This window comes from Ceratotherium simum, chromosome 2 (assembly GCF_057802395.1).
Source record: "Ceratotherium simum simum isolate JZ-2026a chromosome 2, ASM5780239v1, whole genome shotgun sequence".
NCBI lineage: Eukaryota > Metazoa > Chordata > Mammalia > Perissodactyla > Rhinocerotidae > Ceratotherium > Ceratotherium simum.
Genome location: NC_141901.1, coordinates 14008730 through 14022008, shown reverse-complemented (window position 1 = coordinate 14022008; position 13279 = coordinate 14008730). Strand labels below are relative to the sequence as shown.

The 13279-nt window shown below is 38.0% G+C and overlaps 1 protein-coding gene across 9 annotated transcripts in view; it reads right to left on the bottom strand.

Moving 5' to 3' along the window:
• The window catches only part of RASAL2 (RAS protein activator like 2), a 397309-nt gene that overhangs the window by 82936 nt on the left and 301094 nt on the right, over positions 1 to 13279 (bottom strand). For all 9 annotated transcript variants that reach the window (XM_014783389.2, XM_087438356.1, XM_004425002.3 and 6 more), the window contains one exon: positions 12966 to 13072. In XM_014783389.2, coding sequence (XP_014638875.1) covers positions 12966 to 13072 — 107 coding nt within the window. The remainder of the gene's footprint in view (positions 1 to 12965; positions 13073 to 13279) is intronic.

Below are 13279 nucleotides of genomic sequence, written 5' to 3'. Positions count from 1 at the left end.
ATCAGGGCTGGCCCCGTGGCTTAGCAGTTAAGTGCGCGCGCTCCGCTGCTGGTGGCCCGGGTTCGGATCCCGGGCGCGCACCGACGCACCGCTTGTCCAGCCATGCTGAGGCCGCGTCCCACATACAGCAACTAGAAGGATGTGCAGCTATGACGTACAACTATCTTTGGGGGAAAAAAATACGTTATCACTCCCTTGCCTGTTCTAGGTATAAATTCTTAAATGCTAATAATATGTAATCCTTGTACTGATATTCTGGCAGAATTAAACGGGCAGGTGACACAGGCCCTAGATCACATGGTCAGAAGAGTGTCGAGCCTTTTTCAACTGCAGGCATTTGATTTTAATGGGGAAGTGCTCCTGAGTGACAATGGTCTCACTGACTGCATAAGATATGAGCCCAGGTAGTGAAGGACAGATCATCAGGTTTTGACCTTCACTTCTGCTGAATAAATTGTCTTTTTTTCCATTTAACTTTTAAAGAGTTGAGAGGCAGACCACATTCCTACACATCCAATTATTCCTTGAGTGAGAAGCAAACTGAGAAAGACAGTCCCCCTGAGTCACTCTTTCTATCATTATCCTCACAGGGCTTCAACAGAAAGAAAATTATTTCTTTCTACTCACTGTATTCCACCCTTAATTCTATTTTACTTAACAGATCAATGTAGACCCTTAAAAAATACACAATATTAATTTAAAACCATCAACTAATATGAAGATGCTCTGGCATAAGACGTTAATGTCTTTGCAATGTTCATACCTTGAGTAATCATGAATGCACCTATATACTGAGTTTTCATAAACAGATTAGGAAAAAGAAAAGGTCAGTGCTAGAGTTACAAGACGAATAAGATACAGTCCTGATCTTCTAGAAGAGTGGTTTCTAAATTGTTTTGACCATGAATCAAATGAGTAAAATACTGTTGGTGTGCATTCCTAAAATTGTTTACCTATAAATTATAAGGATGTTCTAATATATGACTGTAAAATACTCAATAAGATAAAAACCTAAAAAGAGTGAAAGTTTTAAAAAATCAAACACTTAATATTTTCATTCTGCAAAACCAAATAGATTGTGCTGTGCACCTTCTGAGGTATATATATCCCATTCTAGAGACCACTAGTAGAATATCACAGACCAGGGAAGGCAACTATACCAATAATGACCCCACAATACAATAGTATCAGTACTATAATGGATAAATGCACACTCCTGTGGAAGGACAGAGAAGGTCAAGGTTAACGTTGCCTAGGAGAGGTAGGAAGACACTTGAGCTGAGCTTTAAAGGAGGAGAATACATTTAGGAAGCATAGAAAGTGGTCCTGCTAGGCAAAAGCGTGCAAAGATACCTGAGAAAACTTGTTTGGGGAACTCTTAAAGTTCCCCAAGTTGGTAAAGATGGACCACTAAGATAGAGCACTTCCTAATTCCTAAGTTGGGAGGCTTAGAGAGCTTGTGGTGGGGATGGGGATACCAGGTATTAGGAAATGAGAAGGAAGGACAGCCCAAAACTAGACAGTGAAAGGCTCTCTGTGCCAAGATAACTTTCGTTTTTATTATCCTGTAAAACACGAGTTAAACTCAAAAGCTTTCAGCAGGTGACTGATGTTTTTTGAAGGAAAAGCTAGCTCTGTCTGAAGACATTCAAATGAGGGGAAGGACAAAGGGAGAGAAAAAGGAGAGCGGAGGGCCGGCCCGTGGCTTAGCGGTTAAGTGCGCGCGAGCTCCGCTGCTGGCGGCCCGGGTTTGGATCCCGATCCCAGGCGCGCACTGACGCACCGCTTCTCTGGCCATGCTGAGGCCGCGTCCCATGTACAGCAACTAGAAGGATGTGCAGCTATGACATACAACAATCTACTGGGGCTTTGGGGGAAAAAATAAATAAATAAAATTTTTAAAAAAAAGGGAGAGTGGAAAGAACCCACCCACTGTGCAAGCCAAATAAAATGTACAAAATTTGGTCATGCCCATGGGCATGAGACCATAGAGCGCTACTAAAAGATTTCAAGCAAGGGAGAGTCAAGTAATGATTAGGTTTAGATATTAAAGAGACCACTCTGGCAGCAGTGTGAAGGCTAAAGCGGATGAGGAAGGAATTGGAGACCAGAAAATGAGTTCAAGTCTCTACTGTTCCTAGATCCAACTACATATTTTGAAGGGCTCAGCGCAAAATATAAGGGACCTTGTTCAAAAAACAGAAAAACAGCGCCATTAAAGGTAGTAAGAATTTTCCCTTTCCTCAGCAGTCTCTCTCTCCATCTGCCATGGTGTTTTTAATTTGCTATTTAATGTCATGCTCCCTTGGGCACTAGGTTGCCCTTTGCTAGCCACCAAGCCCACATGCCATGCCCTGTCCCAGCGCAGGGAAGTCGAGCCAGGCTTCTTCCTTCCCACAGCTGCCACTGCAACTCACTAGATACCTGGACTGGGGATGGGCTAGAGGCTTGCCCCAACTGAGGTGTGGCCTCTGGCCACCTGCCAGACACTGGTGGAGCTGATAGGCAGAGGCAAGGACGGCCCGCCAAGCCCAGCCCCGGGACTGCACAGCGTGCGCAGCCTAACCCCTATCTTTCTTATGTTTGTGCACAGGTGCCCACCAGGATCAGAGAGTGACAGACGTTGGCTGGGTGAGGCAGAGAGGGGGAGGCTGGCTGGGATACCAGGGTGTGGGGAAGTGGGCAGTGCAGAATCCATCCCAGGGAGGCAGCAGGTGGTACTGTGCCTTGGCTCCAAGTCCTTGCCCATGCTCCATTGTCCTACTGGACATCACTTACAAAACACAAATCCAAAGATGAATCATTAAGAATTTTGACATGGCAACCACAGAGCATTAAACTCCATGCACAGGGCCTTTCTGAGTGTAGGTCCTGTGCACTGTACTGGTCTCATGCTAATGAAGCCAGGCCTGGTACTTGCTCAGGGGAAGAATAACAAGCACTGATCATTGAAGGCAGTAAGTGGCAGGGGGCTGGAAAAGAGCAGATGGATGCCTGATTTCAAAATTGACTGAATGTGGGAGGAAAGAGAAGCGAATACTATGGCTCTAAGGTTTTTGGCTCTTGGAACTGAAGAAATTTATAGTATAGCCATGCATCACTGAACGACGCGGATATGTTCTGAGAAATGCGTTGTTAGGCATTTTTGTCCTTGCATGAACATCACAGAGTGTATTTACACAAACCTACTACACACCTAGGCTATATGGTACTAATCTTACGGGACCACCGTCATACATGCGGTCAATTGTTGACCAAATGTCATTATGTGGCACATGCCTATACTACAAAGTTAGAAAATTCAGGGGGAAAATAGATTTTGGGAAAAACATAAAGTGAATACAGCTTGGGGCAAGCTGAATTTAAATTACTTTGGGACATCAGAGTAGAATAGTACAGAGGACTATTTAGAAGAAGATTCTCTAAAACAATATCACTTTCCATTTCCTGATTTGTTGATCATTAATTTCATTGCTATAGAAAAGTCATAAAAAGATCTTTCTAATGTGAAGATCTCAGCACTATCCCATTAAACAAGCTCACATATAAAAAATCTTACAAGAATGCAGAGGCAGAGGTAGACGACACACAAAATGAAAAATGTCAAGCAGTTTAATTAATAGACATGAACCTATGGAAGAGATATAAAGTACACAATATAAGATACAAATAACTCATAAAATGTGAAAACTTGTAAAAATTAAAAAATATTCCATATATATTTATGACTGCCATAATTTACTTTTCACTTTTAAAATCAAATGTCATGCTTCCTATTTCTACATCCTTAAGTAAAAATGTATGGAACTATCTTCCTTATAGCAGGCAAATCATGATAGTTCAATAAAAATGCAAATATGCGAAGTATCAGTAATAAGCACCTAAAAAAAAACTGGTAGAAAATAAGCTGCCACTATATAATGAAATGCATTTGTTGTCTTTTTCCTCCCTAAAATACATTTTATTTAACGCAATATATCCAAAATGTTATCATTTCAATTTGTAATCAATATTAAGAAATATTCAGATACTTTCTATTCTTTTTTCCCAAGTTTTTTTTAAACAGCTTTATTGAGATGTAATTCACATACTATCAAATTCATCCTTTTCAAGTGTACAATTTAGTGGTTGCTGTATATTCAAAAAGTTGTGCAACCGTCACCCCAGTCTTATTCCAGAACATTTTCATCATTCTCAAAAGATATCCCGTACCTATTAGCAGTTACTCCCTGCCCCCAGCCCCCAACACTTGGCAACCATTAATCTGTTTTCTGTCTCTATGGATTTGCCTATTCTGGACATTTCATATAAATAGAATTATACAATATGCAGCCTGCTGTGTCTGGCTTCATTCACTTAGCATAATGTTTTCAAGGGTCATCCAAATGTAGCAATGTATCAGTACTTCACTCCTTTTTATGATTGAATAACACTCCATTATATGGATAGACCACATTTTGTATATCTATCCTTCAGCTGATGGACATTTGGGTTGTGTCTACTTTTTGGCTATTATGAATAATGCTGCTATGAACATTCACGTACAAGATTTTGTGTGAACATACATTTTCAATTTTCTTGTACATATAGAAATAGAATTGCTAGGTCATATGGTAACTCTATGTTTAACCTTTTGAGGAACCGTCAAACGGTTTTTCAAAGTTGCTGCACTATTTTACATTCCCTACAGCAATATGTGAAGGTTCCAATTTTTCCACCTCCTCGTCAACACTTATTATTGCCTTTTATTATTATTTTTTTTGGTGAGGAAGATCAGCCCTGAGCTAACATCTGCCAATCCTCCTCTTTTTGCTGAGGAAGATTGGCCCTGGGCTAATATCCATGCCCATCTTCCTCCACTTTATATGGGATGTCGCCACAGCATGGCTTGACAAGCGGTGCGTCCGTGCGTGCCCAGGATCCGAACCGGCGAACCCCGGGCTGCCACAGCAGAGCTCGCGCACTTAACCGCTTGTGCCACTGGGCTGGCCCCTCTCTTTCTTTTTGATTAAGCCACCCTAGTGTGTATGAGGTGGTATCTCAGTATGGTTTTGATTCACATTTCCCTAATGACTAATGACATTGAATATCTTCTCATGTGTGTACTGGCTATTTGTATATCTTCTTTGGAGAACGTCTATTCAAATCCTTTTGGAGTCTTTTCTTTTAATAGCTCCTCAATAGTCTGACAAAAAATTTTGTAGTGCTATTTTAATCAAATAATGCCCTTGGAATGAATTTCCTTTAAAACAAAATTAGTAGATGTGAAATATAAAATAAAGCATTTAAAAATCCAGTGGCATGGTACTGGCATCGGTTACAGAATTAAAGGGCCGGACGGTAGGAAGGCACCTCAAGGGTTATTACTGTTTACCAACAATGCCTGTACCTTGCTGAGTAAAGGTACAGCTGAGAAGTACAAAAATACCTTTCTGTACAGCTAACCCTAGCAAACCGAGAAGTTGGCCAGGTTTCCTCTCTATATCTCTCACTTCCTAACTCCTGTGAAATAGGAAAGTCTCTGATACCAGTTATACTTAGTGGCTAATTACATGCTCCCTTAAGTGGGCATTAGCCCTTCAAAATGTTGATCTCTAATTGTGAAGTGAGAGGTGTTAAGCTTCCACTTCTCCATTAAAGCACAAGGAAAATACCTTTGCTTTGGGGAAGAGGGGCTTATAGTACACTATCCATAAGAAGGAGCTATAAGTGAGTTCATTGAGAGAGTCCTCTCTCTCAAAGAGCCCTCTTCTCCTGGGCAGGATAAACTGGAATCTCCACTAGTTAGTACTGCTGCAAACCTTTTTCTAGGAATAACCATCGATTGAGGAAGGTTTCCATCATTCTTTGATTCTTTCAAGTTTAGAATCTTCCCTGCCACGCCTGCTCCCTTTTCCCCAGGTATTTGCTATCTCCTTTCCATCTCCCTTAAAGGGTCACATCCCCCCTTAAACGGTTATTCCTTTTTTCTCTGTTCCAAATTTTATATTTTCTAGGATATTTATCATGAAAAGTTTTTAAAATTATACCCATTCTGATTACAAAATGATTTAAAGAGATAATGTTTAACATCTTCAGACTATAATTTTCCTTTTTTGACATTCCTATGTTTATTATATTATTGTTACCTCTGGTAATAATATTTTGATAGACATATCATGTGAATATATATTCATATATTACATGTTCATACATATGTGAACATAAATATACTCTTTATTAAAAGAGGTATCACTGCAGGGTGATCCTATTATGGATTTCAACTCCATGCAGATTGTCAGTAAAGAGAAGGAAGAAAGATGGATGTAGAATCTTTAAGCAGCACAGGACAGAACTTGAAGTGTCCTGGAATACAATAGCAATGAGAATACAAAAATTGAACAGTATTGTAGCTTGGGTGCTATGAATTCAAACTGATTATTTCACCCCTAAGACTGAGATTCTTAGGCTGGTCAGAGGTCACCGTGCCACAATAAAGCAAGTTATTTTGTAAATTTACGACTAGTCATCTGAACTGACTGTGGCAAACACTTAGAAGGGCAACTAACACACAATGCAGCAATTTGTTTGTGAGCAATAGCAGGCCACTGAGAAAATATTGCTTGTTAGTTTCTTATGCCAGACTAGAAGGTATAAAAAAAAGCACTGATGTCCACAGGGAAGACATTGACTAAAATGGGTTCCCAATAGTTTAACCAATCATTTAGACAAATAGTTCTCAACCCTGGTTGCACGTTAGAATCATCTGGGAAGGTTTTAAAAAAATACAGAAGACTGGGCTCCAGTCCAGAGATTTTGATTTAACTGGTCTAAGGTGGACTCCAGGCATTAGTTTTTGTTTTGTTTTTTTTTAATGTCCTTAGGTGATTTTTAAGTATGGCCAGAATTGAGAACCACTGGTTTAGACAATGAACACTTTCTGGTCTTTATTAAGTGGGCATGAAGTTTTCTGTCCCTTGGTTTAACTTGGAAAAACAAAGATTTTATTAAGGATCTTATTGATCTTATTGAGGATTCTATTCAAAACAGAGACCAATATTAACAGCCTGATACCTTGATATTTAAGAAAGGATGTAACATCTCTTTTTATACATTCCTTTTAAAACATTCCTTTTTTTTTTTTTTTTTTTTTTTTTTGTGAGGAGATCAGCCGGTGCTAACATCTGCCAATCCTCTTTTTGCTGAGGAAGACTGGCCCTGGGCTAACATCTGTGCCCATATTCCTCCACTTTATATGGGACGCCGCCACAGCATGGCTTTCCAAGCAGTGCGTCGGTGCGCGCCCGGGATCCGAACCAGCGAACCCCGGGCCGCCGCAGCGGAGGGCACGCCCTTAATCGCTTGCGCCACCGGGCTGGCCCCTAAAACATTCCTTTTAAATTTAGGAATTTAACTTAGTCTACATTTATCTTCCAAAGCTTTACTTTCTTCTAAAAAGTAGGCAAAGGTTTCATCTTTTGACAGTCTTTTATATCTAGTATGTCTGATTCGGAATGTTCAGGTGTCATTGTGACAAGAACACAAGGAGGGTTACACAGGAATAGTCAGCTAGTGCCTTAGTTCAACTATGCTTTCTGGTTGTCTTGGCATACATTTTTAGTGCCTGAATTCTTTCAGAGCCAAGCTCAAAGCTAATACAAATGAAGCAGCTGCGACTGCATTGTGTTATATTCACATAGAAGGCCAACTCAGACCATTGTGGTATGGAAATAAGAACACTAAGCTGAGCACCTGGCCCGGAACACAAGCAGCTTTCTTTTAGCCAAAGCTAATTTGATGCCATCGTCTAAGGAGAAGTGATACAAAAATCATAAATATCAATAGACACTTTATAAATAGAATACTAAAGAAAGAAGCCTGTTTCAAAAACTCAGGGAATGTGAAACAAATATATACAATTACAAGACGTGATCATTTTCCCTTTCTGCATTAAATTTAAGGACCTGGATAACTTTTCATTAGTTTACTCATTTCTTCCTAATCATCCCTATAATATCATTTAAATGTAGTTTTATCAATGTGTAAAACATATAATGGATGTTTTATTTAAAGGAAAACACAAATATGACAAAAGTAAAAAGTCTAGCAGGATGTTAAAGAAAAAATGAAAAATAAGATCTTTAAAAAGAGGGAAAAATCATTCAAATGACTAAAATTGTTCTTGAAGAATCTACTAGTCAAAAATCAGATCTGCAAAAACATTGTGAGCTTATACATATGTATGACACCTAAAGGGCTCAAAGAAATAGCCACAGAAACAAATCATTAAATAAGGAATTCTATCTAGTTTCACACAGTATACACTACATATATAAAATACCATAGCCCTGAATTCCAAATATAAATTAAAATCTCTCTTTGCTGAGGGAAAAAATGTAACTATTCTACACAGGTACACTCATTTATTCCAAATGATCTCTCAGTGGTTATTAAATGGTTAAGTAATCCATTTGACTAGAGACATCATCAGTAATACCAAGAGAATAGCTGTGAGAGATACTTGATTCTAGTTCCTAGATAACTCATGCATATTTTATCCCTTCAATGATTATTTGTTGAATGTTTACTATGTGCGAGGTATTGTGTTAGGCACTAGGGTAGCTACAAAGATGAGTAGAAGAGATTTTTTTTTTGGTGAGGAAGTTGGCCCTGAGCTAACATCTGTTGCCAATCTTCCTCTTTTTTGCTTGAGGAAGACTGGCCCTGACCTAACATCTGTGACAATCTTCCCCTATTTTGTATGTGGGTCGCCGCCACAGCGTGGTTTTGATGAGTGGTGTAGATCTGCACCTGGGATCTGAACCTGGGCCACCAAGTCAGAGTGCACCGAACTTAACTACTATGCCACTGGGCCAGCCCCTAGAAGAGATATTTATTGTCTAATGAGGGACAGAGACCTACAAACAAATAATTGCAACTGGAATTAAGGTGAAGAAATATGGAATGAGAGTGAAGGAAGAACAGAAAAAACTATCCTGCAGATCTCTGCTTTTTCTTATGGCTATGATTAGATACAAGTACAAGTTCATTTAAACATTCCTAAATACCAAGACCTTGTCTTAACTGATAGGTTCAGTGGCCATCTAAGTTCCCGCTTCCATTTTTCATGTCCTTATTTTTAAACTTACTGATTCTGCCGTCTACCACCTGTATAAGATGCCTTAGAATAAGGAAGAAATATGCATGAGTACACTGCTATACTAGTTATCCATTTTAAGTTTTTAAAAATATAAATTTTGGGGAATGAGGAAGATATACTAAGGTTTGGGGCTCACTGGTATAGTTACTCCTTGGCTCTTTTCTGCCTTATCTAGCCGCAGTCAGCAGGATACGAGTAACTCTTACCCACTGGTTGCTCCTGAATCTCCCTAAGGCTAACCTCTACTCTAGAACTATCAGCAGTGTCAGCTGATAGCCAGGGGTGGGTGCTGGGCTGGCCTTCTGTTCAATAATGGCCTCTCACCTATCACCCTGAGTTGAGATAGTGACAGCAAGAGAAAGAAGAGTCACTTGGGGAAGAGTCACATAATTTACCAATACCTTCACAGTATTTATACAAATTGGTTTAGATTTTGAGCCAAGACAAACATTTCAATAAACAAATTTCTAATGCTTTAGTGGCCAGCAAAGTTTAGTTAAGCTTGACAAACAAACCACTCACAGTCTTACCCCAATCTATCTTTCCAGCCTTCTCTCTTGCCATTTTTACCTACAAGCTTTTCAGTTCCTGCCTCACTGAACCCTTTCTGTATTCCCTGGAAGCATCAGTCACCTTATGAAGTGTGTCTTTCCAAAATGCTCTTCCTTCAGCCTAGAATACTCTTCTTCCCCTGTCAACTATTTTCATTCAGCCTTTGAAACTCAACTCAAATACTGGTTCCTTGGCAAAGCCTTAGCTTACACAGTGCATGTGTGAAGCTAAAACCTTGTTAAAAACCTGTGTCACCATGCTTATCTACCTCCTTATGAATCTGGTAATTTTTCTGTCTCTTGCTACTAGACTATAAGTTCTCTGGGAGTGGAAAATTTTGTTGTGTTCATTTCTGTTTCCCCAGTACTAAGTATAACGCCAAGAAAGTATCAATAATTGGTGAATCACTAATAGTTTGCCTAAAGTAAGCATTCAGTAAGTATGTCATTGTCAATAATTTCAGTCAAGGCTTGCTAAAATCTATGTAATCTGCTCTTAGTGAGCCTGAAAATGGAGCTGAGAAGAATAAGGTCCTTTCAGAGTCCACTATCAGCTCTTTTTTGGGTACATCTCATGAGTAGCGAACCTGCTGTTCACCAGAGTAAAGAATCCTGGAACCCCAAGTACTTGTGCTTAAATCACACTCCTGTCCCTTTATAGAGTTAGCATGGAAATGATCTTCTTTGAGATAATGTATAAGTAACTTAAAGTTAAGCATCTCAAAATTTGGTTCCTTTTTGTACTGTTTTCCCATATTCAGAGAGTCTTTTGTGATATTAATTACCAAAATATTTTGTGTTGATCTGAAAACTAGACATACTTCTTATCGGCAATACATTTAAGTGATGTAAGTCACATTAGCTCTTGGTATTATAAGGAAATTAAAAAAATACAATGTACTTCCACAGACATTCAAGTGCTGCAGTGCCTCATTTAGCCAGCATATTTTGATTTCTCTTAAAAGAATATAAATTATTTATCTAGCATTATTAAGGAATGAGCTACTTCACAAACCAGATTTTTCTGGATAAAAAGTTTTATAAGCATCACATATCTTCAAGATTTTAAATATTCTCAATGGATATCACACAATATTATACAGTTTCACTTTAAAAAAAGCCCAGCACAACAAATATAATTTCACTTTTTCTTGATGATTCAGGGTCATTATTATCAGTGTCAATTACTGCACTCTGCGCCATCCATCCTGCAATATAATGGTACCCTTAAGGGCTATTGATAAATGTAAGGCTATTTGCCTTTATCCTAAGTGGATTCAGATTGTTTTATGACTCCTTGCTTTTCATTTTCTCTGCCTCTTCCCTCAATTCACTGTCTTTTTTTTTTTTTAGTGCAATCAGTATGTTCTGATGTTTATTTCTCAAACAATTGTCTAGGTGAGGGCTTCTGAATGATTAAATTCTCCTAGAGAGCTAAGTGCATGGGCTTTGTGACTACAATTTGCTAGACAGAGGCCCCTTCTTTCCCTCAATATTTTTAAATCCATGAGGTGGCTGAGACTGTCAGAAGACTAACAACTGAGGAAGTGGTTTATAAGTAGTGCTAGCCTTCATGTATATGCATCATTGGTTTATTACTTTTATTCAAGAATAATTAGTTTTAAATTACTAAGGTAAACTTTGAATTAGCTGTCAAATTATTGCTTAAATATAAATAAAAATTGTTGTTCCTAATGAATTGAAATTTAAAAAGCCCAGCCATGAACTTCAGATTCAATATAGGAAGTACTTCAATGTTACTACATTGTAGAGGGATATTCTTCTTCAGTTATTGACTTTGAAAAACAAATTTAAGAATTCACCATTCTATTCTAACATGATAGAATGAAAACTTCAAATTCTAACTCAATCCTTTTCACCAAACTCTGTACATGGATAGTTAGTTTTACTGTATTTGATCTCTGTTTTATCAGGAAAACAAGAAGGGGAGAGGAGGGGAAAAAATGCTTTCTTCATTTATGAAAAAAAATTTTTACATAGGTTGCTATGTCTATGGAACAAAGAAATTTAGTAAAAGGCATGAAATCTGATATTTTAAAATTCCTGTCATAATTTGGTTAGAATATTAACCCAATACTTACTTGTGATCTTCAAAATATGAGAAAATTTGTGAAAATTTGAAAGATGTCATAGTAACAGATATCACCAACTCTGCAAGGCACTGAGATACAATAAGGGGAAATCTTGCTTCTCAGGGTTAATCCAAAATAAACATTCGATTCAGTTAACTTACAAATGAATGTCAGCTTATATATCTCAAAATATCAGTTCTACTTAAAAGGTCATCCTAAACTTAAAAATAATAGTATTGGAATAAATAAATAAAGAACGCAACATATAAACTTGGCCGAATTAAAAGAAAAAATTTTTTTCCAACAGAAAATTCTTTTCCTAGTTTATACTGCTTTCCATTGTACCTACAATAATGACCTCATTGAAGTAATTCTTTCCAAGTTTAAAATCAATGAATTTTAATAAAATGATATTATTAGGAAGTATATTTCTTATTCAATAAACAAACAAAATGGATGAATTAAAATCTGAGTTACTCAGAGTTATATCAAAAAGATCCAAACCAGGCCAGCAACTGGTAGTCAGACGACCAGCCTTTCCATCTCAGCATTCTTTTGTATTTAATACTGATTCTCAGTACTGCCTAGTCAGTTTAAGGAGTATTTTAAACTAGGATATCTCTTCCAGGGTGATTCTTAAGCCCTTAGATGGCCATCTAAAAGGTGGCTTAAGCAAAGCACAGGCCAGGTTTCAAGATTAGAACTCACAATTGTATAAGTCTCTGATAATTTGCTCCACAACTTTATAAGTCTCATCATTCTCTGCTTGTGCTCCAGCTCTGGAAAATAAAAAAATCATACCCCCCCAAAAAATCCCACCAGTACCTTTACAGAATTGTGACAGGTTTTAGCTAGTTAGGCAGGTTTCAGCTAGACAGATTTAACCTGATAAAAGGACATCCTGCAAAAATTTGCACTCCCTAGTTCAAAGGAATTTGAATTTAATGTATTTAGTTACATATTTTGGAAATACTCCACAAGTAAAAATAATATTCGCTTTATACTTCAAGTAGTGGATATTAACCACAGTTAATCCATGTAAGTTGATAACTCTGTCCTTTAACCTCAGTATTGTAAAGAAATTCCTGAGGAGCAAAATATTTTGGTTCCTTAGTAACTGTCTCTAACTCTAAGAAGAAAGGAGAAAAGTAAAATAGTCTTTTAGAGAAGATAAACACTTACTGGTACTTTGAAGGGTGAGGTATTTGCAGTGTCCATGGAGCTGGGTTTTTCTGATGTACTGGTCCCTGAGATACTCCGTCTGCGGGGGGACCTTTCTGCTGGCACCTCTGGAAAAGAAGAAAGAAACATTAAAAGTCCAAAATTTAGGATCTTTCACTAAATTGTAAAATTATTGTTTTGTTTTTTTCCCACAAAAAATCAGTTTGCTTTCAAGGTGCATTACATTGTATTTCCACATAATTTGTCTCTTTATCTCTGTGGTGTTTGAACCATAAAGACACTAGAAAGACTTGGTCACAGTTAAGAATCGGCTT